The sequence below is a fragment of the Perissodus microlepis genome, chromosome 1 (assembly GCF_051167445.1).
Source record: "Perissodus microlepis isolate ML-2025 ecotype Zambia chromosome 1, ASM5116744v1, whole genome shotgun sequence".
Lineage (NCBI taxonomy): Eukaryota > Metazoa > Chordata > Actinopteri > Cichliformes > Cichlidae > Perissodus > Perissodus microlepis.
This window is the reverse complement of record NC_140461.1, coordinates 22,864,737-22,892,261: the sequence shown is the minus strand read 5'-3', so window position 1 is coordinate 22,892,261 and position 27,525 is coordinate 22,864,737. Positions and strand designations below refer to the sequence as shown.

Below are 27,525 nucleotides of genomic sequence, written 5' to 3'. Positions count from 1 at the left end.
AACTTTTTATCTGTTATCTTCCAAATTCCAGCATAAACATTTGTCCAAAAGCATTGCCTTCAAGTGTGTTTTATATCCTAGCAAAAGTATATGAAAAGTGCTGTGAAAATGATGACATGTGTAACATCCAGCCCAAAAAACAGTTATTAAACCTCTTTCATTCCCCCACCTACGTGAAGAAATGAACCTTGTGGCTAGTTTGTAAGCAGTTTCTTTTCGAGTTGGTGAAACCTGCTCCCCAGTGTGAACAATTGCTATTTTCAGCATATTTTCCACATTTCTGTACAGCTAAGATGACTGTTACACTTGCTGCAGTGCATTCTTTGATGCTGGAGTTAGTAGTAGAGCATTAGCAGGAGCTTGAGCACCGCTAGTTAACCTGAGTTGCATTTTGTTTGCTCTCCATCTGGAATTTCCATGATATTGCTCTGTTTGCAATCAAGTGCATTACATAATCTGTTCATATGGGAGCAGTGAAATAAATTGATATTACACTTTACTACAAGAAATACCTAGGTTGTTTTATTGACTAATTAATGAAATTCCTGACAGATACAGTACCTTTTTTGTGCCATTAATCTTTGGGAAATATCACAATAAAATACAAGTATGTCCTTCACATAATCTGCATGATATGCATTGGTTTTAAAAACTGGGGTATCATAAATTTCATATAACGGCACAAAGAACACGTCACTGAGCAAACAGTAGGCGCTGACACCATGTGACATTACCATTAAAGGATGGCATTGGTGCTTAAATTTCTATCAAAGTTATGTGTACGTACTTGGCCTCATGAAATGGGGAATTGAAAAGGGAAATGGCCCAAGAAGTGAAAACCACTGCTGTTTTCTAATGATATATGTCTCACCTTTGTGTGTGTGTCTGTGTCTGTGTGTCTGTGTGGTTTCTGTTTTTTTATTTTTATTCATTGTCTTTTCTCTTCTCATATGAAAACAGTTACTGCTGTGGTAGGGCTCCAGAGGGTTTTAAGCTAAAACTATAATTGGCTAAATTGCATACATATGTTGATAACTATTTTCTGGAAGAGTGTGTGTGCGCGTGTGTTTGAGCGCATCTGTGTGCAAGCTTAGATGAGAAGAAGTGATACCTTGTGAACACCGGAAGAACAATTCCCCCAGGCGTGCTTCTTTCAATTATTGTAGTTTCTGTTCTGGCCAAAGATGGAGATCCTGTATGTATACACACGCACACTTTGACACACACACACACACACACACACACACACACACACACACACACACACACACACTTACTTAGAAACAAAACACTTACCCTAAGATCTAAACAGATGCTGATTCAAAACTGCATCCGGCTGGTTGTGTTTTTGCTCTTTGGCTTAATAGTAAGGTCTAGTTTTTTAGTAAATAGGAGCTGTAGTTACCTAGCCAAGGTGCTGTTCTGCACATTGAGTGCTTACTTGTAGGGTAACATCCTATTGTTGTAGGGTTTTGTTTTCTTTGTTTTTGTTTTAATAATACAAAGTACCTCGAGACCACCTACATGAACTGGTACTACATAAATATTACAGAAGAGAATCATAGGATTGAGTATTTGACTGGAGGAACCTTGTGATGTGTCATCACAAGTGGTGGGCGAAAAAATCAATTGTCAAACATCTTCTATTAATACATTTAAAAATGCAACAAAAAGGGGAGGGGTAGTTATGTTAATAGTGTTATGTGATCCCAGGGAAAGACAAAATTAATCGCAATGTTTGCAATGCACAGATAGCAGTTGTCTTGTAGTAAAGGTATTTTGTGACTCAGAAAGTTATTGATGGAGCACCAAACTCCAGCACTAAAACATGAGTTGCCAACCAGCAGGCACTCCCCACATTGTAGAGCTGCTACTTTTTGCCATCAAGAAATGGAGCCAACTGAAGTAATTCAGTCATTGTATCCATAGTTTAAGTCCTTAGGAGTGTGACTACACTTGCCAATAAGCAAAATCAATAAAGACAGTTAATCAGTATTACCTTATAGTGCTGGGCCATATCGTACTGTTCACTGTAATACTGGTATGATGTTGGGCAATGATAAGAAAATGAAATATCACAATAGAATATGGGTAAAACGCGCATGCGCAGTGCCTTTGTTTTCATACGCACATGGCGGAAAAAGCGTGTCGGCGACGGAGAATGAGAAGGGCGAAAGTGGATCTTTGAATGAAACAGATGAACCAGAATTGGTTTGTAAAAATGCTGCAACTTCAGTGGTGTGGAACTGGTTTAGCTTTCGTCCGTCAGATACACAACAAAGCCCTATTTTTGGTAGAGCATGCTAGCGGGCCGTCGTTATTACCGTGTTTTTTGGAAAATACAGCGCACTTAAAATCAATCCTTTGATTTTTCTGAAAATCGACAGTGCCCCTTATAATCCCGTGTGCCTTATGTATGAATTCTGGTTGCGTTTACTGACCTCGAAACGATTTTATGTGGTACACGGCGCTCGAAAATCTGTCAAATGTTTTAGTACGACTTTGCTAAGCTACGAACCCGCACCGCTTGATGGATTGTCGGAGCATTACGGCTATCGTAGGCAGGAGCCTCGCGGAGTGATACGTACTGTGCTTCAACATAATATTACCGTACTGTGTGTGTGTATAACCTCTTTTTAAGTTTTGTGGATATTATACATGGTTATCCAATTTCCACTGTAAATGCCTTTTGGTTAAACTGTCAGCAAGGAATTTGCATTTGTACTGTTAAATTTTTATATAACTTTAATGCACATAAAAAACAGCTGCTTGTTTAAGTGAAAATACATTGATGTTTTTTTTGGGGGGGGGGGTTTGCACTAATAAAGTTGTGGAGTTGTAAAGTATTTTATCTAGTGTCAATTATATTGTCAGTTATATCATTATCGCAAATTTTCAAATGTATATCGTGATAAATATTTTTGATCATATCGTCCTGCTCTAATACCTTATTCCAGATAAATCTGTACTGCTCTTCGCACATAGATTGCATTTCGTCTATGTTAAAAAAGCATTTAACACTGATGCAAAAGCGAATGTTGATGAAAAGGATTGAACAGTTAAAGAAAAGATGCAGACAAAATATGAAAAGGTGGTCTTCATTAAAAACAAAAACTTAAATAATAAATAAAGCATTTAGACAGTACTGCAGTCACAATCAGTCAGCATTACATACATACAGCTGTGTTATTAAAATGAACAGCTCTATAACTAATGAATTGAAATCATTCACGTTCCACAACAAGAATTAATGGTATACAAGCATAAATGGTTGTGGCGTGAGGAATGTAGCTGGATGTGTTCTCGCAAAGCTTTCCCTGAAAGAGATTTCATCTGGATGGCAGCATATGTCGGTTTAACCCTTGTGTGTATTGTTCAGCATTAATATAGCCTTTACAGATGTGCAAGTTACCCATGCCATCACGAATTCTGGCTTTTGAACTTTGCATGGATAATGAGACAGATGGTCCCTCTTCTCTTTTGTGCTAAGGGCACGACATGCACCAATTTTTGAAAATAATTTCAGATTTTTGATTTGTCAGGGCTTTAACTTGTTTCTATGGATAAAACATTAAACTCTGTTCACTGACTGTAAGTCTCAGAGTTACTTAAGTCCACGTTCTGCCCAATCCTATTATTGAATTGTCTGTTTTTAATGCAGTGCTGCCTTAAGGCTTGAAAATGTCGGTCATTGATCGTTGTTTTAGCGTTATCCCTTGTGTACAGACACTTCTCCGGATTCTCTGGAACTTGACTTATAATCTACTACAGATAGTGACATCAGCAGTTTTTTTTGTTTTGTTTTTTGCTATATAGGAATAACTTGAGAAAAGTTATTCTTAAATTGTTGATCTCCTCCCCATCTTAACTTCTAAAAGACTGCCCGCTGGTCTGCTAAAGTTACATGACTGATGAATGTAATTAGTTGTGAAATGTTCCACCAGGTGTTTCTTTTCGCATTACATAACATTTCCAGTCTCTTTTGCCCTTGTTCCAGCTGTTTTGACAGTTAGTGCTGTCATTAAATTCAAAATAGGCATATATTTTCCAAAGAAACAGTAGTCTTTGTACTATTGATACTAACTGTTTGGGAGGGGAAAGAGAGTTTGGAGAACGGATAGGGCCCCAGTAAAAATGCTCTTTGGTGCAAGGATATAAACATGTGGCTGTTCTGTGGCCCCAGTGATGGCCTCCTGAGAGGCACTCGCTTAAACCGCTAATTGGAACCTCTGTGTCTAATCTTATGAGTTTATTGATCAACCCATTATGAGTGAGTGTGGGTTGCTACTGACCTTATATGCTTGGTTGTTTGTGTGCTTACCTGTTGGATGTGTTTAATCTAAATCAGTATTCACTCCACTGTGGTAGAGTTTAGGGTTTGTCGGCCGTGCTTAAGCCAGAGTAACAAACTGTTTCATTGTGTAGTCCCACATGTATTAAGCACGTGACAGCTACCTAACATCAGCTTGTTGTACGCTGAATCCTAGGGCAAAACACGTAACGTATGACTTGTCTAATGCCTGCAAGGCGCATACAGCTCGTTACATAGTTTAAGCTTGACTGTATTGTGTGATGAATTGCCAAGTAATTTGCACAACGACTTAGATTAATGTATAGCAAATAGTACTTGCAGTGTTCCCATGTGTCCGTAGGCTGTTTAAAATGAGACATTTAGGTATTTTTAAAGTGTTTGAAGAGCTGATAAGTAGGCTGTATGGATGTGTGTGTATATTGATGCTTTTGCTTCCTCTTTGTCTAACTTTACTAAACATGGATTAAGTAAATTATTTAGAGAGTATGTTATCATTGTAGTGAACACTGCAATTGGCTATGCCTTAGTTGCACTGCTGTTACTGTTACAAGTCAATACAACCTGCGAAATGTTAAGTTCCCTACATATAAAATCACAGGAAAACTCACGTCTACTATGTCTTGCTTTGTCAGAACAATTAGGTATTTGGATGAGAGTGGGGGGAAAAATACAGAAAAGCTTACACTGAAATGTGAAGCCAGAGAATGCGTTCTACAGTTTTTAATTTAAATGTCTTCTTAAATATTATCTTAACTACATTATTTGAAAAACTCTGAATGATGACAGTGTAGGCTACCATGAAAGATTGTTTTAAGTGGCATAGGCCACACTTTTCAGTTCTAGTACTCGCATCCAAATGTAAACAGATGCACAAAGTCGCACAGCAAAATCTGCATGTGCATAATAAGAAGCTGTGATTTTGAGCATACTCATGAAGAATATGCACATGCTCTCACCACTGCTTCAGTGTGGCATCAGTTTCCTTCCCCACTCTTTAAGCAGGCACCGCCCCACCCCTCAGCTGGCTGTGCTCTGCAGTAGCAGGCCTTTCATCCCTCCATCCTTCCATCCCTCTATCCGGCCCTGCCCAGTGATTTATAATTCATCTGGGATCCTGCCTCCCTCCAACACTCTGCACCAGGACAGCATTAGCATTCTGTTTGGTCCCCAGCTACGCTGCACCCACGTGTGTGTTATGAATCTGAGGAATGATTCTTAGGCCTAGCCAGTGGGGCTGTACTTGGAACGGCTATTATTGTAGCTGTATGTGCTTGTTTGTCTGTGGCTACTGTCCTCTGTCATTGTGGGAATCAAGTTGGGCTGTCTGTCTCTGCTCTTTTCTGTTAGTACTCCATTTCCTCTGTCTTCATACGTACTAAGTCGGATGGTCCACCTTCTGATCGCTGTAGAAAACAGTACAGCTCATTGGTTAAAAAAACAGTTATGATATATATTAGTCGTTTTGTGTCAGAAGGTTTTTTCCCAGTACTGTATAACCTCTCATACCTTTACGACAAAACCAAAGCACGACAAGTCACCTATAAATTTTAGACAAGCCTATTAATGCGTCACCATCGCTCCCAGTTACCCATTTTCACAAGAAGCTCTGGTGCCGTTAGAAATTTACTTCTCATAGAATCTATTCTCTGCATCTTTTTAGTGTCTTTCAGGTGGCTATAATGTAAACTTACCGGGTGTAGCTGTACTGTAGCAGTTAAGCTTTTGGCTCTTAAGCTTAGGTTTGCTTGTCTTGCTGCGTGCCAAAACTGAAAGGACGCATACACCACATACACCGAATAGCAAAGCAGCTAATTTACAGTTTAACTGACATGTTGAGGTAGTGATCATTATTTTAACAAGCTAATATTTTAAAGAGTAGGTCTGAAAAATGCTGCATTCAATTGCTAACATATGCAGCTAAAGCATAACATCTGATTATTTCAGTGCAATATTGGATGTTTAAGCACAGCTTGAGAACATCTTGATAAATGATTACCTTGTGAATTTAATGCTGTGGAGACCTGGCATTGAATGGTTGATGTTAAATGTTGTGGAACAAACCATGTCTAAGAAAAGCCTCAATTCTTGTGCCAAAGTAATTTGTAAGATTAAAAAAGCTGTCCAGCTATATTTGATTTATTCGTTTTTTAGCAGCTCACGATACAGGCTGTGTACTCTGATAACTTGATAGTTAAATAGCAATTCACAGCTTTTTTTTTTCATGTAGGAGCTTATTTTAGGTTTTAAAAATAAATTAGTAAACAGTCTAATGGGTGCTGACTAGGGATGGGTATCGTTTAGGTTTTATCCGATACCGGTGCCAAACCGGTACTTTTGAAACGGTGCCGGTGCTTAAACGGTGCTCAAACCGGTGCTTAAAGAATGGAGAACACAAAATTGGTCCAAAAACCTCTCATGTTTAGCTGTTTTTTGTAAAAAGATAACAATGTTAGCCTTTTCTGCAGCTATGGGGCATATATGATATCACTCTTGGCTGGAAGCAGTGCTTAATCAATGGAAAAAACACAAACTTTGTCCAAAAACCTCTCATGTTTAGCTGTTTTCCACTTTTTCTTTGGTCATTTTAGCCTTTTTGGCCAGGGTGAAGGGAGTATCTGCCATCAAACAAGAAGACAGCCGCATGTAGCTATGATGATGTTTGCTAGTTCACCTTACATGCATTAATGTAATAACGTGGTTAGCCTACTCAACGTAAATTACACACGAACAACATTAAGCTACTCACGCAGAGAAGCTGCTGCTGCTGCTGCCATCATCATCCTCATCATTTCTGCTACACTGGCAGGGCTACGGCTACACCCGCAGTAGATGTGTGAGGTCTCGCAGCAAGCTATCAAATACGGTGCATTTCTCGGCTTTAAAAAAAAAAAAAAAGCTACGCGTTGCCAGGTGTTTCATCAGATTCGAGGTGTTACCTCCTTTGCACAGTATCAGCTTAAAGCACTTGTTGCAGGCTGCTGAGTTTGCATCTTTTGCTGTGAAGTACAGCCAGACTTTTGACCGCTTCGCCTTGGACATTTTTAATCTGTAGCTCTGCTCTAAAAGAACGCACGTACCTGGACCCGCCTACTATCCTCGGAAACGTAAAATGATTGGCTAGAATCTAAAGTGTATCACAGCTCAGGAAAATAAAGCACCGAAATGTGCGCTGCTTTTCGGTCTGGTTACTACCGTTTATGGCAGAACCGGTGCCATCGTGGCACCGGATACCGGTACCCATCCCTAGTGCTGACGCACTAAATACTCCAAAAATATTAATTAGATTGTCAGCTCTCTCAAATGTATATAATGCTTCAGAAATTGCATTGCAGCAGAATGAAAATTACATGTTTCAGGCTGTAGCCTTCTTCAGCTTGGTTTAAAAAGAAATTAGGCCAAATAGGAGGTTTTGTATTCGTTTTGCAACAAACAAGCATGTGCGCATGCATGTTTAGAGGGAGAAATCTGCAGTTGTTTGTTGCTCGGCTGACAGAGGCTTGTTGGAGTATTTTTACATGTGACATAAACACATTTTAACCCTGGTGTCCAGTTCAAGTGTAGAAAACAAAATTAATTTCACTTAAATCAATGAGGATTGATTCCTTTTGGCGCTTTAAGAAAACATGAAACAGTGAAGTTGTGATGTAAAAAGGCACACTTGGAAAAAAACAAACAAAAAAAAAAACGTCTCAAGTGCAAAAAATAAAGAACGCACAGTGAAACTGTTACTGTTGTAATCATCTACAGTCCTACAGCAGACAGATCCAGTAGCTGCCAAAAACACAGTCACATGTCTGTGTAATCTGCCCCTTAGCTGCTTCTTCAATAATTTTATCACAGTTGCATTGCGGCATTCAGACGGCTTTAAATTGGGAACACTTTTCAGATGACAGTTTATACATTTGTGTGTGTGAGACATAATGATGCTCATCTGTGGAAAGGTCATATCCACCCTCTGTGCCTCTCCTCCCTTTCCTTTCTCCCACTCTGTTCATTATCTATCCAGGCTTGCTCCCTCTCCTCTGCATTTATTTTTACCTCCTCACGTAATCCTTAATTAATGTAGATCCAGTCACCATGCCTCACATTTTACTATCGTACACTCTTACTTGTGTACATATACACTCATTCATTCATGTGCTCTCACGCAGGCACACGGCAGACATAAATTCAGTCACGCACATCTTAATGTGCTGCACGTTTTATAAGAATAAATCCTGGTGGCTGCATTTCTCTTAGAACTAAATTTTATATCGCACAGCCATCATGTCATGGGTTCCAATCTGGCTTGGGATACCTCACTCATCACCTTCTTCATTTTCCAGATGGCCCAAGCTAACAAATAATCAACAGCGGACACTTTATGTGGTACCATCGTGGCTTTTCGTGGACACAAATTGAAGAACCGTAGAATAAGTCTGCATTGATCTTATCAATGCTGGAATAAAAATGTCACTATTCTTTTTCCCTTGCAGTCTAGGTTATGTGACCTGGCCCTTTTGTTATTTAGTAGTAAAACTGCTTTGAGTAAGAGAAGATTAATTAACATTTTTCTGCACTGATACTCAGGAAATCCATTAGAAAGCAGACTTCATTAAATTCATCTGACTTTAAACCAAGCTGGCATTTACACATCATTATAGCACATCTGCAGCAAATCTTCGGTTTTAGTGGTTTCATGATAAGTTTAACAGGAATCATATACTTCAAACGATACTTGCAGAAGACGTTTCCTTTGAGAAACGCCCCCAACCAACGTTGCCAATTTATTATTGATGCTGTGGTGTAGGACAACCATTCCATGTGCTTAAAAAAAAGAAAAAGAAATTGAGCATCCCCAACATGAAGTAACCACCCTAAGCAATGTACATTAAACCCATGCAGTTTTAAACTGATGAAGGGAATGCAAAACGCTGTGCATTATGTATGAGGGAGGGGCTGCACTTCAGCATGTGGTCTTAACCCCCGGTGCTTGCTGTGATGCTTTAAATTAAATCTAAAGAAACTACACTCATGAATATGACTTTGGAGTTGCTTGGTCACAGTTTCCTGTTTTACTGGCATCTCTTGTGTTATTTTTAGTCAGTGTTCATGTTACTATAGCTCTGCGTAGCACAGTGAGGATTTTTTTGTTTACATGTGATATGTTGCACAGTAGTTTCACTTAACATATTGTTTTAATTCTGCCTACACACTTCTGCTTATCAGATGTTGTTTTTATTGAATCTTGTGCTGCTCATTACTTTGTTTGTAACTGAAACATTGCCTCATTTCCATGCTCAGGAATAGGGTGACCTTCATTCAAGGAATACTGTACATACACTGCTAGCTGACGTAGCTTGACTTTGCTGTGAACTTTGTAGCGGTCACCAGTAGATTAAAGATTTGATAGAAATCAAACTGACAGTATAGTTGGCATACTGTCAGTCTGTTGTATGAATTCATTACAGGAGCAGACTTTCTGAAAGATTAAAGGTGTTTCTTGATACTTTAATGTTGTAAATTTGTTTTGGTTTTTTTGGTTTTCTTATTAGGGCCCATTTTTGACCAGTAATTAAACTCGGCAGATAAATGGGTTTGTATTTGGTTTTGAAAGACAGACTGTGTTGCATGAATTATTGTTAACTGGGAAAGCTTACATTGTAAAATATTTAGCACTTGTGTTGGCTGGTGTGTGTCTGTGTGTGTGCAATTGTCCAGGCATTGATGGGTAATTCACAGACCTTTCTCAACGTCAAAAACATGGAATAGCAGGTATACTGGGCTACTCTTGCTTGTGTTTGTGCTATCTTTCTCACGAAGTGGAGTGGACAGAAGTAATATCAAAATAATATAATTAAAGCTGCCATTGTGATTTCTTCCAGTTTGTAGCGTACTCTATGGTAGGGCTGCCACGATTAGTCGACTAGTCACGATTACGTCGACTATCAAAATCGTCAACAACTAATTTAGTAGTCGACGCGTCGTTTGAAGCTTTGTAAGATCCCAAAAGACGCAGGAATAAGTAGTAGGATTTAAGAGTGTAATAACAGACTGAAACAGAAGATGGCAGCACTGCATCTACAAGGATGCCAGCTGCTGTTAAACCCCAAAGAAGAAGAAGCAGTGTCCGGTATCGTAGCTGTGTCCAAATTAAGGAACCGCATCCTCCTGTGCCCGCATTTGTAGGCCAATTATGTTACAGCAACACGACGAAGATTGTCCAAATTCGAAGTCTCTAACATATGCCGCCGACAAATGCGTCCTTTATTTCCCCAGATTTGAAAGATGGGTCGGGTGTATACTTCGTGGCCCAACCTATCCCAGAATTCATAGCGCGGCCCAGCTCAGTTTCCAACAATGGCGGCAGCTAGTTAGTTTTAATATTATTCTTTCTGGGTCACAAAATAAACTTTTAACATATTTTTAGGCAAGAATGTAGCTGTTTAAACTTCAAATATCTGTTCAGTTTATCAAGACACCACATATTTTTAAAAGCGCTCCGACGTTTTCGGAGACGTCTGTTACCCACCAGCTCGATAGCTAGCTGGGGTTCAAGGCTCACTGGAGCCGGTGAGAACACCGGACTCCCAGCAAATTGTTTTCAAACCCTACTCAGGTTAAACATATATAAGTCACTTAGATAACTTAAAATGTTATTGTTTGGCTTTTTTCAGTATTTTACTTGTTCCTGAGTAAATCGGTTTGGCTGAGATTAAAGAGATAGTTTTTACACAGCTGAATAAACGTCAAGCAGACAACTGATTATCAGAAGTGTGAGATGCTCGAGAATATCCTCCGGTGTCCTGTTATATTTTAGAAAGCAAGGAGCAGACGGCTGCATTTATTAAACTCCACCGAAACAATCTGCAAATTTCATTAAAATTTAATAAACTATCATCTTGTCTTTATTTTTAGTTAGCACATACCTTAAACACTTAAAGCTGTAAGCTAATGATAGTTATATAAGAGCAGATGCTGCTGGTGCAATAAGCTGCACGTTTTACGTCCAATGGATGCATGATCTGATTAGTCGACTAATCGCAAAAATAATCGGTGACTAGTCGACTATCAAAATAAACGTTTGTGGCAGCCCTACTCTATGGTCTTTCCCTGTCTTGTTCAAGAAAACTATTCAGACCAAACCTACACATGCCATCATTGGTTTTTAGCAACACACCATTTGGCTTTTTCCAGGGCTCCACACTAGACTCTTGGTAGCCTCTGCATTGGTTGAATTTACACAACACCTCTTTATCCATAGACTGAGAACTACGCAAACAGACTTCAATGCGGGACAGTAAATCTGACATTTGACCACTGCTGTTTTAAGCAGCAAGTTTTAAGTTCAATGAACTGTTACACTATGGTTGTAGCATCAGACTGTGATTTTATTTACACACAGACGACTGTGGGCATTGTCTAGTTGGGTTTTGTTGTTGTTGTTGTTGTTATTCGGGGGGGGGGTTTCAACCCCACTTGGAGGGCGCATGTAGCTGTGTAGATGGTGTGTGGATGCCCATTGCGGAGCCTAGTGTTTACGCTCTGGAGACAAAATCCCTTCCACACAAGCAGACATCCATATACATATACCTTGAAGTGGTAAATATTTTGCTGCTTCATATTGGTTGTGTGTGAAATTGCCTTCATAGTGTAAGTAGTTTCATAACTAGGAGGACTTTAATATGGATTGTTGTTGTTTTGGCCTCGTTTAATGGGAGCATGGGATTCCCAAACATACTGGTATTTCCATCCATCCTGCTTAACAACCTCTCAGTCAGAGGTTTGACATGTGAAAATAAATAATGCCATGCTATATTGATAATTTTGTGCCACTTTTATGGGTGTTTGTCGTTGTTGTGATAGAGCTGCAAATGTATATTGATTATATTGATAGGGAAAACATTAATGTTTTCCCTATTTCTCCCCCTTCTTTTATTCTCCTGACTATTTTGCAGTGTTCAAACTAGGGCTGCAACTAGCGATTATTTTGATAGTCAACTAATCGGCCTAATTTTTCTTTGATTGGTCAATTATTCAATGATTATTTCAGTAACTCTTATCTCAGCTTCCTGCACGCATACCTCCTGTTCTAGGGTCCAGTATATCACCTGCTCAAGCCTGCCCACTTGTGAATATTACCCTGCTGCTCTGTCCCACAGCAAATTATGAATAAAGACCTAGGAAACGTATGAATTTGACAATAATCAAATGTATTTTTAACATTACTCAATAGGACTGTCAGAATAAAAATGAAATGAATTAAAATGTTAGGTTATACAAATTAAATTGGTAGTGGCATCTAAACACAAAAATAATGTGGAAATGGGAAACTAAAAATGGCTTATGTCCATCATTTCAAATAAAGCTTCAAATTAAATCGAAAAGATTTTATTTTCCAGTCCAAAATAACAAGTCAACAAAGTTTACAGATGACTCATTTCGTGAATTCACAATTGCAGAGGACATGTGGACAAAAAAAAAACAGGAGACAGTGTAGCTACTCCTGTTTAACTGTCGCATTTCAATCATTAGCTAACAAAACTGAAATGCTGAAATGCTTAGCAAGCATCCTGAGAAGCTTCCGACAAGTGAGCTAACATAAATATTACTCTATATTCTCTTTTCGCTATATCTGCTCCCTCTTGGGGCAATTTTTGAGAAGTATAATATTGCCTTTCATTGCTATGCTGATGATATACAGATTTATTTTGAGATTACTGACAATCTTGCTATGTCTTTTCACTATTTTCGTGAATGCATGCGTGAGGTTAAAGGTTGGTTCAAGAGTAATTCTCTTGTCCTGAACGAAAAGAAAACGGAGATTGTGGTGTTTGATAGTAAAATCCCCCGCGACCAACTGTGTGCTGCTCTGATGCCTTTTGCTAGCTCTCCTTCTGATTATGCCAGTAATTTGGGCATACTACTGGATAGCTCGCTTAAATTTGACAAGCAAGTGTCTGCTGTTGTGAGGTCTAGTTTTAATCAGCTGCGCCTCATTTCTAAGGCTAAGCGCTATATTCCGCACATTGACCTGGAAAAACTCATTCACGCATTCGTGACTTCCAGGTTGGACTACTGCAACTCTCTTTACATTGGTCTTTCCTCCACCCTTCTCGTTAGATTGCAGACTGTCCAGAATGCAGCGGCACGCCTTTTGACAGGTAGCAGGAAGTTTTCTTCCATCACTGCTGTTCTTGCTGGCTTGCACTGGCTTCCAATTAAATACCGTATTCAATTTAAAATATTACTTTTCACCTACAAAACCATTAATAACTTGGCGCCGAGCTACCTCAATGAGCTTCTCAGGTTACACACTCCTGTCAGAGCACTTAGATCTGCTACCCAAATTCTTCTGGAGCAACCTCGTTCTCGGCTGAAGTCTCGTGGTGACCGTGCGTTTGCTGTAGCTGCCCCGGTCTTATGGAACAACCTTCCTGTTGCTATCCGGACGTCTGACTCTATGCCACTGTTTAAATCACGGCTGAAGACTTATTTGTTTAATCTTGCCTTTCTACCTAGTTAACACTTGGTGTGCGTTGTACATTTTTATCCGTTATGCTTGTGAACTACTTTTATATCTTATGATTGTCAAGGTTTTTATAATTGATACGTGCCAGGTCCTTTCTCTTTTCCCTCCCATCTCCCTTTTCCTATTTTATTTTTGTCAAGCACCTTGGTATACCCTTGGTTTTTTAGTGTGCTTTATAAATAAAGTTTATTATTATTATTATATTACTGTACAAACATGAAGATGAAAAAGATATCAAGGCCACACACGAACTTAACTCTCTAAAACGGATCCATTCAGAGTCAACATCACAGCTCCAAGGTGCCGGCGTTTTAAATGCTTGTGGACTGCAGTAGAGCTGTCATGGACGCAAAGCTCTGCTTTCATTGTCTGCATTTAGCTTTGTTTGTTTTCTGTGAAATGCTTTCGCATTTTTTTAAATCTCAGATTTCTTCCATCCTCTCGGTTTGCTGTTCGTGCTACATTCTTCTTCGTTACTATTGAGTGCAGTCTTGGCAGACGACAAAGGCGATCCTTCCCCTATAGTTTGTGTACTGCAGTTACAAAAATGCATTTACGTGGTTTTAGAGTATGACGCGTTGACAATGAAATTCTGCGTCGACTAATTTTTATAGTCCACGTCATGGATTATGGCGCCGAATCATTGCAGCCCTAGTTCAAATGTCAATGTAATATACAATATCTAATATATACAAGTAATTGCTAGAAGAGGCATTAGTTAGCACATATCAGTCTGAGTGAAACATCTCTTTTTTGATCAAATGGGGATCCAAAGGTCAGGGAGGGATTGAAACCTCGTTGCTTGAGGTTGATATGCAGAGGCACTCTTCTATCAATAGGCTTCCTCTCTCGGTCCACAGCTCTTTCACTGGCTTCTCTGATAGGCCTGCATCTGTCTCATTTGTTAGTTGCTAGGCAACAGGCCTTCTGTGTGTGTGTGCGTGTGCATGTGTGCTCACACGTTGCTGTGGCAATGTCAGGCTTTAGAGAGGGGGGGGAGAGAGAAAGGGAGATGTTGAAAATAGAGAGAAAGGCAGATGAGAGAGAAGTACTCAGAGAGGTGAGAGGAAAGAAATGAGAATGAGTCAGAACACTGATGAAGCTGAGGGACTGGAGAGGAGAGAGCCAAAATGCACTAGATTGTCACTGGCCTTTCCTGTAGCTGAGCTGCATATATATACAGGCCTGCCACTATCTTAGCGAGGTCACTGGCAAAGACAGCGTGATTTACCAGACTGGCAGGCAGGCAGCAAGCCCTGAGCTGTTATTGGATGGAACAGAGAGGTGTAAGGGAGAGTGGACGTGCTCAGAATAGAAAATCAGACAGTGATTGGATTCCTCCCCACATCTCACTCCTCTCTTGCTCCCTGGCTCTCTCTCCTCCTAGATAATAGGACCACTCCCACTCACATTTCAGATATATTTTGTCATATCCAGATGTGGTCGTCCTCATATCAGCATTTAAGCATAACATTGACTTTAAAGTAGAGAAGGCACGAAAGATTCACATCTCATAACGTCGTATTTTACCAGAAACTTTTTTTTGCTGAAAATGCAAAGTAGTTTTAAGGAAAATAGCATATCTCGTGTGTGATTATCTATTTTTCTTTTTTAATAAAACTGTAGAAGCTTGGCCTCCACCCGCAGAAGCAGAGATAATCACAGTTCTTTAATACAGCACTATGCACACAGTAATTCTGCGCCTTTTGTAGGCATGTATTTTCTTTTTTAGCATAATGCATCTTCTCTCTGTGCTTGTTTTTGCATTAGCACATATTTCTGCGTGTGTGTGTGTGTGTGTGTGTTCATGTGTCATTCTCTTCTTCTCTACACAGGTTTATAATGAAGTGAATGGGCCCAGGTCAGGGACTGAGCAGCCAAGCTGGGCTTTGGTTGCCAGGATACAGCAGCCGAGCCAGGCTGGTTTTATTTGCACACCAAACAGGCTAGCTAGCTGCTGCTGCTGCTGTTGCTGTCTTTCTGTAGACTTATCTGCTGCATAGCATGTCAATAGACTGCAGGGTAAACACATACACAAACTAGGGCACAATGATTTGGTACAGTTTTGTTTTTGTTTTGTTTTTTTGCTTGTTTTTTATCTATAATTTGAAGATTTTATAATGCTTTAAAACTATAAATAATGGGAAGCGAGACAGAATAAATATGATTATTTGGTGTTAAATTTTAACTTAAATTCCTATTGCACCCTCAAAATTAATAAGAACATAAAGTTCTTCATTATAAACAAACATAGATGCTTTCTCCTTGTACTCAAAATTAAGTTGTCTGTTTTTCCAATAAGTACCAAGTGTGGAAAAACTCTGTGGCTTTTGTACAAGGTGAGAAATCTGTATTTGAGGTAAATAGGTTTGGGCTGAAAATGTGTTTTGCATCAGCACTTTTTATGTGGAATTGTAACTGGTAAATTCACCATGAATTGTCAAATGGATAACCTAGCAGGAGATATGAGGATTTGTTTTCCCAACTAAGATCTTTATTATATTTTAAATATAGATACTAAAAGAGGTTTTTCACCATTACATTTCTGCCAAAGGGAGTTTGTATTGCTTTACCAGTTTGTGTAATCCTCTAACGTATCACAGTATTTAGGGGTGAGTCATGCTAAATCAAGGCTGTGTCAGTATCTGTTCTTAGGCATTATTTTGAACTGGTGTCTTTGATGGGGTACACTTGAAAGGCCTTGATCTTACTAGAGCTGTAGATCCAGAATGCAAAGAATCACAACTGCAACTCCTGAGCATCTCTGCTATGAGGACATTTGACCTGCATAACACTTGTTTCACCATTTATGATACAATGGAGAAGTCATGGCACATCTGTTAGCCAACATCAAGATACGAGTTGACTGCTTGGCTGTTTGTGTGCGCGGTGCTGATTCGTATCTGATTGTGCAATATGCAGTGAGGTCGATACACGCACGACGCACACAAACACGAGCACAGGCAGACACAGCAACATGCCCATCCCTGTGTGCAGCTGCTGCACTGTTCAGCTGTCAGAGTGGAAAATTTGAGGTGTGTTTTTGTGTGTACATTGAGAGTTGGGAGTGGCGCGGGGCTGGGGCAAACAATTGCTTTTCAAATCTGCACCTGTACCTCTGCTATAGTTGTTTGTGTCTTTGTCTCTGTTTTCCCCATACATAATCGAAATTGTCTGTCTGTGTTAGAGCAGCTGCTTGGTTGTGCTGGCTATGGTAGAGTTTGGTCTGTGAGCCTTTGAGGTTGAGGTGTTTTGCAGTTTTATTGCAGCAGATATATGCAATAGCATTTTCATTTATATAACGGCACTTCTTATATGCTCGATAAGAAAACTCCATGTGCGTCACTGTACACATTATCTTTAAATAGAACATAAATTTTGTATGAGCGGGCACACTAATGTCCCTTGTGCTTTAAAAGAAATAAATTCACAGCTGTGTGCCCTTTTATTAAATGCTACTGCATTTATGTCCATTCTTCTATTTTATCTGCCTTGTAGGCTTTGAAACCATTGTAAACTAACTCTTGAAGTTGACCTCATGCCAGTGCAAGTGTGCTTGTGATGTGTCCCAGTGCTTCTGCAAGTATGCACATGGTATGCTGCAATATGCTGAAGTGTTGGCCTCCATCTGACCGCAGAGGGAGTGGCTCGGGATAGAGAGGATGCTACAGGAGGATGAAGAGAGAGAGGGACAGGGGGCATAGAAAGAATGGTGTGTGTGTTTATTCATGGGTGAGAGAAGCTTGGAGAGTAGTACTGGCAGGTCCTGTCCTTCATTTAGAAGAGATTGCTTCTCTGGCTCAACACTCACCACTCCTTTCTGCAGTTATCTCCATGGCCACGTCTAACTTGGCTGACGTCATGCATAAAACATTAAAACTCAACAGTGCAGTGCGTGTTTTTTTTGTTTCTTTCTCCCTACCCCTGATGTCAGGGAGCGAGTCAGCAAGCAACAGTTAAATGGTTGCTTATAAACTTAAAATGTATTGCCCCGTTGATTAAAAATGTAACTACAGATGATTTGTCTCTGAAATGCATATTTTATATATCTACTTTGCAAACCCAAAAGTTGTGAAGAGAAGAGAATTGAAATGGGACACCGTTACAACAAACACATTTGACAAAACTTTGTAAAACACAAACAAAAATGTAAATGAACTGTTGAATTTAGTAACTCATACAGCCACAACAAAAACCCTCAGATTATCCTGCAGCTACTTATGAGTAACAGGACAGAGATGAGGAAGACGTGAGGACGGTTCCTCACTACAAATCGAGTGCGTTAATTAATAATTCTCGGATGTTTTGGTTGAACAGCCCTCTTCATGTTATGTCACAAGTAGCTAAGGGATTTGTTCTAAAATTATCCTTTTAATTTATTATTAACTTTCTTGTGTGCTCTGTAACCCTGTCTTTCGTTGCCTTAAACTCTTCTAAGCTTCAGGTCATGGTCTTGTGTCGTGACTTTCCATTGAAAAAAAATTTCTTCTTCCAGTTTGGAAGTCCCTTAGGTTTTTGCCAGAAAGTTTAACTTTGATCTCACATGTCCACAGAATATTATCTAGCAACATTATCCAGCAAGTCTTGTGAAATATCTGGAGAGTCTTTTCAGATGTGCTGCGATGTCCTGATATGAACACCATTCTTATTCAGTGTTTTTCTTATTGTGGACAAGTTGTCGAGATTTGTGCAGTTGTTCTGCTGTTACCTTTTGGTCTTTTTTTCACCTACTTTGGGATTATTTTTGGTGTGCTCTTTACAGGACGCCCATTCCCAGGTAGTGGACCTGAATTCTAGCCATTTGTAAATGCTTCTAGCCTGTAAATGTAGTAGCAGTCTTGCCATGGTTCTCATCAACTGATCTCTCTCGAAAAGACACTGCTTTGACAGTAATCAGACTTTGTATGCCCTTATTTATAGGGAGTGACACCTCTTAAGCCACACTTACAATCTCATCTCCTTAATTGAAATACCTGACACCAAGTAGGTTTAGGCAAAGTCAGTCGCACAAAAGTGTACCGTGTGGAATTTCTCAGTGTGTTTTATCATATTGCATTTGTCTCCGGTTTGAAGGCTGCGTTTTATGACTAATCAATGTAGAACTCCTGATCATTCCTTATGGGTCACCAATGTTTCTGGCACCTTAAAGATAGCAAATGCTTAAACTTCTTTTCAACCGTTAACACCTCAAAACACCTGAAAGTTGTTTTGTTCGCTGGCCTAGATTACTATTCAGCACCACTTTAACGCACTCCCACTATATGCAAGCTCATGATCACTTACATTTCTGAATATGTAGATAAAACCCACCAAGTAATTGAGTGGGAGTAGTTTTTGCAGTGGTTGCCAAGTTAGTAATGTCTGGTTTCCATTACACATCATCTTATAAGGGCTGAAATTAAACTAAATAGTGTAATGTTAATCAAACACTTATTTTCTTTAGTAATGTTGAATGAATTTGCAGTTTGTTCTTGGAGAAAATGAGTTTGTCTGTTGGTTGTAAAACATCCCAAAGTGACATTTTGTAGAAATCTTGTATGTACACTCATACATGGACATATGAAATTAATCAACTGTTCAGCGGCGAAACACAGACACACTGTCAGCAGATATTGGGTGTCTTGTTATTGGCATGAAATTACACAGGAAATGATGCCCCTTGGTTTTGAACAGGGTTTCCTCTCCATGTGTGCCTTTGTGTGACTGCAAGCTTGCAAACAGCATTTTCTTGTGTTTCACATATCAGCGAAATGCTCGGTTGCTATTATCATCTATCATAGTAGTCCCAAAATAGTGCAGATTATTGTTCTAGAAGCCTCGCTGACCCAGTTTAATGTGTGTGTGTCTGTGCGTGGCTGCAGTGTTTGTTTATTTCTGAGAGCGGTCGACCTTCCTGTCACTTTGTTTGGTGTGGTGAGAGGTGGGAGTTGAGGGAGATTGCAGCAAGTGCCTACCAGTAGCAAAGAGGGACTAACAATGAACTGTGCGAGTGAGGAAGGAGCCTGTGGTTTGCTGTGTTTCTCATGTCTTATTCTTTACAGCTGTAAAGGGGGTCAGTACGTCCACTGCAGTTGTGTGCCTATCTGGTTGGCTGGCTGGCTGTCTTGACTTGACTGACTTGCCTGGAAGGATATAAATAGCAGTCTTTGAATAGGATAACTGCAGAGCGAAGGGAAGAAGGGTGGGGGGAGGGGAGTGGAGTGGAGATGGAAGTGGCGCCAGGGAAGATAGGAGTGCCAGTGTCTCAAAGTAGAGGGAAAAAATAATGCAGCCATGGCCTCATCTGTTCACTCACTCAGTCAGTCACAGGGATGATCACATTTGGACGCACTCTTTAGAGAAAGTACATTACAGAGGAGAGAATTGAGGAAAGGAATGTATGATTAATTCATGGCCCTGTGAAGCAGGCAGCCATGAAGGAAAGGCAGTGGATAGTAATGCACATATTGTTGTGTACTTGCACGTAAGGCAAAGTAGACACTAAGAACACAGAGGACAATAAACTGTACAGAACTCTCATGGTTTATTGTGAATTTACAGTAAAACCACTTATACCAGAGATGATTGTTTTTGTTTTTGTTGCTGTAATACAATGGATCACCTTCCTTAGTCACTATGGCAAGGATGCCATAAATTAGTACAGGGTAAAGCCCACAATTACAAGGACTGGCTAGCTTTGGCGGTAAGTAGCTGTTTGGGTTTTTGTTGAGACGTGCCGGTTAAATTTCTAAAGACATTCCTCAGCTGTTCCAAGGCCCACAACATGTGCGTTATGCAATATCTTGGACATAGTCTGCCCTGTTGTCATTCCCAAATTCTAGTATATCAGCACTTAAGATGTAGCTGATATGAATAGCATGCCTCTGTTAAAAGTAATTGTATTTTGAGTGGGTTTACACTTAACACAGATTTCTAACAACTTTTTTTAAGTATTCAGGCGGCTCTTACTGCTCTTTGGGTTCTGCCTGGTGAACAGATAAGCCTTTTGCCTGCCACAGCTGCAGCTCTCCTCCCTCTTTAAATGCTCTTCCTCCAGAGCCAGGGGTGTAATGGTTGAAAGTGGAGTGCTTGATGTACCACTAATGGCTGCATCGTCTGGCAGTGTGTAAATGTGTTTTCAATGAAACGTCAGGTGCTAAACTCCCCCTCCCCTCCATCCACACACCATTTTGTTTTTCTCTTTGTTCCAGACGGTTGATGACGATGCAATGGCAGCGTGAATGAAGCTTGGCGTGGGGAGAGCTGAACGATGCCCAAAGGTGGGGGTTCTAAAACCCCCCAGCTGGACCACTTCCCACTCAACACCGACATGGTGGAAAAGCAAGGTGGGAAAAAGGTAAGATTGAAAGGCATACAGTAAACACAGTGCACAGCAACAAAGCCTGTTTCACTTGGTGGAGAAACATGAGTAATGACAAAATTAGTTTTAGATCGGGGTTTAGATCATCATTGAACTGAATGACAAAGACACGTGCTCTTCAGCAGAAATCATTTACTCCCTTTAAACAGCACTTTCTGACCTTTTGGTCATAAACCTGAGACGCTCACATCAGTTTAGTAATTCAGTAATTACCAGTTTGCCTCCGTAAGCTTGACAGTTCCTTACGCATCATCAAAAAGCTTTCTGTCCCAAACTAATGTTGTTGTTTACCAGTCACACCATGCTTTGCATTGGCTCTGTGGACCAGCCGGAGGCAGGTTCTGACTTGTCAGCTTACAGAGCTCATCTCAAATGTACTGTGGAGTAGAGCAATGTATGTGTTGCATCACTCTGCAATTTATAGGTATTTACTTCTAGTTTAACAACCAAAGTAATGAGTAGAATGTAGTGTGTAAATGAAATAATTAAAAAGAGTAAGATTCTTCTTTGCACATTTGATTGTATTGTAAGCTCTGTCCCAGCTCATTCCATGGAAATATAAATATTGATGTATGTTTCTAGGGGTGTGCTGTTCCCATATTTCAGATTGGATTTTGGTGATCTTTGGTGGACTTGTTCAGGCTTTGCTTTGCCACACCTCAGCTGTAGCGTGTTGGTTGCTAGCCAGAGTGAATTTAAAAGCAAAGCAATATGGTTTAGAAGTATTTTACACTTGCTACACCAATAGTTGTTGTTGTTTTTTTGGGGGGGGGGGGGGTTTATAAATGTTTGCAAAAGTTTTTTAGTTAACCACAAACGGGTCAAGTGAGTTGATGCAGCTAAAAACTTGTCTTTAGTTCAATCCAAAGAGACATCATAAAAATTGCTTCATTTAAGCCGTATCCTGTCAGCTTCATGGTAAGCGCATGTATGTGCAGGAAGAAGAGCAACTAGTGCAGCTGTAAGAGCATTATGCAGCAACCTAATGAGATTAGTGCAAAAAATTTAAAAGAACGACCCAAATACATTTTTATTTTTCATTTGATTTATCTCTTTGCTGTTTTAATGTTGTTGTTTGTTATTTCACTAAAAACAGCCAATTCAGCTAATTTATAGTTGCGGATGTATTTATTTGTTGCATTTAATTTTTCTAAGTCGGAAAAGATAGCGTTGAGTCAAGACTGATGTTGCCTTACACATATAGATCCCCAGTTGTTTCCCAAGTCTAAAAATACAGTGTAATAATTCAACACACTCACTGGATCGCGACTAGGTATCAGCAGATACCCAAAGCCAGGGTACTGTAGAAGAACGTAAGATATCTGATTGGTTTTTATTCTGTTTTTTGCAAATGTCATTTGACTTCATGACATGGAAATGGGGCAAAAGTGAAACCTGTGCATAGTTATGCACTGTCCCCTCTCTGACAACATGGGCTATCAAAATAGGTATGCTCAAATCACATGAATGTATAAGTACTGGTATGTGCAAAAGTTAAATCAAACAGAAAATGGGAATGAAGCAGATTTTTTTTAATTTGAAAAGTTCATGTGTGCATGTGATGCAGTTCTGGACTTCAGACTTCTCTCTAACCTTTCTGTGCATACATTATAATGTATGTTAATAAGGTGATGCTCTTTAGGTTGGGCTTTTCCCATCAGTGCAGTGTTTTACATCTTGAGCTTGTTAGAACACTAAAAGTCAGTCTGGGATGACATAAATGGGATGTCCTAAATCCACTGAGGAACAGTTGCAGGTTTTTCAAGAAAAACCTCCCTGACGGGTACCTTTTAAAATACAAAAATAAAATAAAATAAAATTTCTTTCTCAAACTCACTTTAGCTTACTGCCTAAAATGTTTAAGCGTTACTATATATCAGGTGTAGGAAGCTTACTATAAGGCATCAAATCTCTGTCTGTCTTCTTTTGCACAATCAGGAGTTCAGCAACGAAACCTGCAACACAGATGCACGTTAATCTGCAACCAAACAACAGACTAAAATCACAGACCAAACCATACTGTAGCTTGGGCACCAGCATGTACTAGTCATCAACTCATGATAGGTTGTGATTCCCCCTCCCTGACTTTTTTCTTCCTTGTTGATGTTGGTTAACTTCTCTTTACTTGACTTGCACAGATTTTATAAGTGTCACCACGATAAGTGGTGTAAAGTTGTGATTTAGTAGGGGAATCTATATAGACTGCATGCATACTTTAATAAAAATATTTGCATTTGGTATGTGTACTGTATTGCAAGACAAATGATATAAATACTTTATTCCACCAGTCCTGCATATTTGCTATATTTTGTTTTCTTCTTGCCATATCTTCGACTGAGCTATTATTTAATACAACATACCTGCGCAGGTCTTTGTACTTGCGGAATCTTCTTACTCTCAGTTGTATCTTGTAGTTATTAATGATTGATAAACAGCTCGACAGAGATTCCTTTTAATTAAACTATAGTTCTTGCATTTGACTTCAGCATAAATGCTTAATTAAATAATGGACTATTGCATAATAGACTTGGGTTCAGTGTTTGTTGTCTTAAAAAGCCCTAAGTCACATGTCTGAAGTGCTTTTGAATGGTGTCACCTTATTGCCCAGTTATGACGTATTCACTACCTTGAATTTGACACAGATACTGTCGTCACTGTTTGTGTTGGAACAAAGTTTTGGGCGCAGCTTGATGATGTCATGATGTGTACTAACTGTTCAGCTACCAGCAGCAGCTCTGAGAGGTGTAGAAAGCAGAGGTACAGCTTATGCAGGCATGGATTTACAACCCTCTGCAAAGGATTGCATCAGACTCTGGTATGGAGGGAGGGAGGGAAAGAAGTGAACAGGGGTGGGTGGAAAACTGAGTGAGACGAAAAGAGCACGCATTGCTAGGAGACCACCAAACAGGGTGTCGTGTGAAGGCAGATCAGAGGAAAGTCTTGAGTTGTCAAAGCTTTGCTTACACTTAATTCTCCAAAAACAACCCAGTTGAACTTTAGAGATTTGAGTTGGTGAATTGACCATTTTTCCCCAGTCCAGTTAACCAGAGCTATATGATGGTTCTTTTGTTTGTTTGTTTGCTTTAAGAAATAATTCACATACTGTTTTCCATGCTTAAGATGTACTGTAGCCCAAACGTGTGCATCATAATTTCGCTCAAATGGTGTGTTCTCTCTTTGTGGGAGTGAGCGGGGATGCAGACGGGCAGACAGAAAGATCAGCTCATTGTAGCTGACATTGTTTGTCTCTACTGTACCATGACATCATGGTCTTATGACTGGGGCAGGGCAGGGGGAGGAGTTCAAAGAGTTGATACATAATAGAAAACCTGCCCTCAGGATAGAGATAGATGAGCAGGGTACAGAAGATAGGACAGAGAAATTACGTGAATTAAAGCGTCTGTTTGTACGTTATCTCACCTCTGTCTTGCATCTTACGTTATGAGTCCTTAAACCTGTGTAGTTAACAGAGTCGTCAAATGATTATATCCTTCCTGTAGAAGTTTTGCTTGAGCATTTGTATAGGGAGTTATAGGGAGCTATAGTGGACTGATTTTTTTTTTTATTTTTCACTCTGTGCTGAATCCTGTGTATGCTTTTTGTTTTTTGTTTTTGAACACTTAATCACAGATGGTGTCGTCTGAATCATACATGGAGTCATTGCTGAAATTCCAGTATTGACTACTGTATTGCAAGAGAGTACATTTAGACTTTCACGATACCGACCAGAACCTTACATGACAAATAATGTAATTATGAAAAACACTTTTCTTTTTAGGCAATATCATTTATTTCAAAAAAAAAAAAAAAAAAAAAAATCATTTAAAAGCATGGTATCCTTTTAATGCCACAACAGTAACATATAATTTTTATCCACAAAAGTTGAAGTATAATGTATTTTGATGCCATAACATTATCTAGCAACCATATAGCAATGGGCGGAAATGTCCCATTTTTAGCATATAAACAGTATCAGCTCTCTTTTGTTTCATTTTATTTTTGTTGTTGTTTATGGACTGATTCTTATATAGCGCTTTTCTACTCTCCTGGAGTACTCAAAGTGCTCTGTACAACACGCTGCATTCACCCATACACACCCTTTTACACAAGCACTGTAATCTATACTGTCAGTGCATTACTGTCCTTCATACGCATTCATACTCCGATGGATGCATTGGAGAGCAAGTCGGGGTTAGTATCTTGCCCAAGGATATTTGGCATGCATACTGGGGGAGCCAGGGATCGAACCACCAACCTTCCAATCAGCAGCTGACTTCCTCTACCTCCTTAGCATAAGCATGTAGTACATTAAATATAGAAACCTAAATACATGAGTCATGGCTTAAATCCCTGATAAACCCAACACAGTGGTCGCAATGATCACGGCCCCAATCTTGTCTCACAGTCACTCACATTTATACCCACCGTTAAGGCGCAGGAAACCACTGCAGTATTCTCCTGAGCGATAGGTGTCACCACTCAGACAATATCGCCACAGAAGAAGAAGTCAAAACACGGAAGCCAAGACTTTGTCGGGTGTTGTTTTGCAAAGTTTTTTCCATAAACTTAAGTTTTCAAACTGTTCCAACTCTGTATATCTGCACTTCTCTGAGCTTCTGTACTGGAATATCATTAAAATGGCCGTTAAAAACCATCACAATCATACACTCGTGTCTTCAACCCAGCTGCGGCAGCCACGGCACAACGTGCCAGGTTACAAAGATCTTGAGGTGCACAAATGGCCAAAGCGCTACAAAGTGTCACACAACACACTATGTGATGTCAAAATATCAAGCATAATAGGGCCATTACTGGGGGACACGTTAAAAACATTTTTTGTTACACAGATGCAACACTTGTCTTTTAATATTGTGTTTTTGTCAAATATTCACATTATCTACAAATATCTCTAAATGTCCACTTTGAATTGATTCCTAATGTATTGCAATTAGGAATGCAATGTATGGCTTTGTATAGCTTTGACTTTATATATTTGCTCAGTGAGAAGCTACTGCTTTCCTCTTTAAAAATAATTCTGTGTTGAATTCTGTGTATTCTAGTCAAAAAATGTATATAAATTAATAATGAATAATTGTTAGTAGCTCGTTGTAAGAGATACAAACCCAGCTTCAGTTCCATACCCAAGCCTGGATAAATGAAACTGCTGCATTAGGAAGGGCATCCGGCGTAAAATCTGTGCCAAATCACATATGTGCATCCATCAGCTGTGGCGACTCCTTAAGAAAGGGACCAACATAAAGTAGCTTTAATAATGAATAATTATTTACTGCTACCACACAAGAAACTATTATGAAGATGACATCATAAACAACTTGTAGACATCTTCCACTGTTTGTGGTCTGTGGGGTTTTTTTTGTTTGTTTTTAAAAAAGGTATTCTGGATAAATTAGTTTGCATGAGCACCCAAACACAGAACAACCGTTAAGTTAAGCTGGGCAAACACATAAGTATTTACATCTGTTGATAGCAGATACACAGGGGCTTGTGATTGTTTCCAGCAGCTGTAGACCACAGAGCCAAGCCGGCGTCAGCTTAGCCTCCTCTCCCTGTGCCTGGCTCTTTTACTGTGGCCAGGAATCTAGGAGGAAACTCTGGAAAAAATTTTGCTTTGAGAAGCCCTTAATAGCTAGAAGAGTCAGGCCAGTGAATTCAGTAGGAAGGTATAGCCAGAGACATTATTGAAAGAGGGACACGGCGACTTAAAAAGATGGTGGTAGATGTATAACCTCCAGGGGGAAAAAGCTTTTTATAAACTCAGTTCGCGGTCAGCAAACTTGTGCAGTCTTTTATCAGATGTTATTTCCTGGTGACCATTGAAATTAAAGTTAATTTAATTAATGCTTCAAAATGTGCCTGAGGGTGTTTTCAAGGTGGCAGCCGAGTCAGGAATTGCTTCTAGGACTTTAAAGTAAAGTAGACAAATAAAGTGCACTGCTCTGATGAAGACACTTGCTCACCCCAGTGTTTTGTTGCTTTCACAGGATAAGGTGTTATCAAACAAGACTCCCAAATTGGATCGCAATGATGGGGTCAAAGAGATGAAAGAAAAGGCCTCTAAAAGGAAGCTGCCCTTCACTGCTGGAGCAAATGGAGACCAGAAAGATTCTGACTCAGGTAAAGCTGTATTGCTGTGTGTTTACGCTCGTGTTTCTGCATCTCGATCACCTTGTGACTTTGTATAGACTCAACTGGTTCTTATATAGCGCTTTTCTACTCTACCTGAGCACTCAGTGCGGAAATCAAAGAGAACGGAGAGTAGTTAGCACTGCTGTGCGAACAGGGCTTGACCTATGTGAAGTGAAAGTGCTCCCAACTTTGAAT

At 39.7% G+C, this 27,525-nt stretch overlaps 1 protein-coding gene across 3 annotated transcripts in view; it reads left to right on the top strand.

Moving 5' to 3' along the window:
* Window positions 1-27,525, top strand: part of ankrd11 (ankyrin repeat domain 11) — a 114,095-nt gene that overhangs the window by 61,556 nt on the left and 25,014 nt on the right. For all 3 annotated transcript variants that reach the window (XM_084936014.1, XM_084936024.1, XM_084936004.1), the window contains 2 exons: window positions 21,014-21,159; window positions 27,186-27,318. In XM_084936014.1, the coding sequence (XP_084792140.1) occupies window positions 21,073-21,159; window positions 27,186-27,318 (220 nt within the window). In that variant the 5' untranslated portion in view covers window positions 21,014-21,072. The remainder of the gene's footprint in view (window positions 1-21,013; window positions 21,160-27,185; window positions 27,319-27,525) is intronic.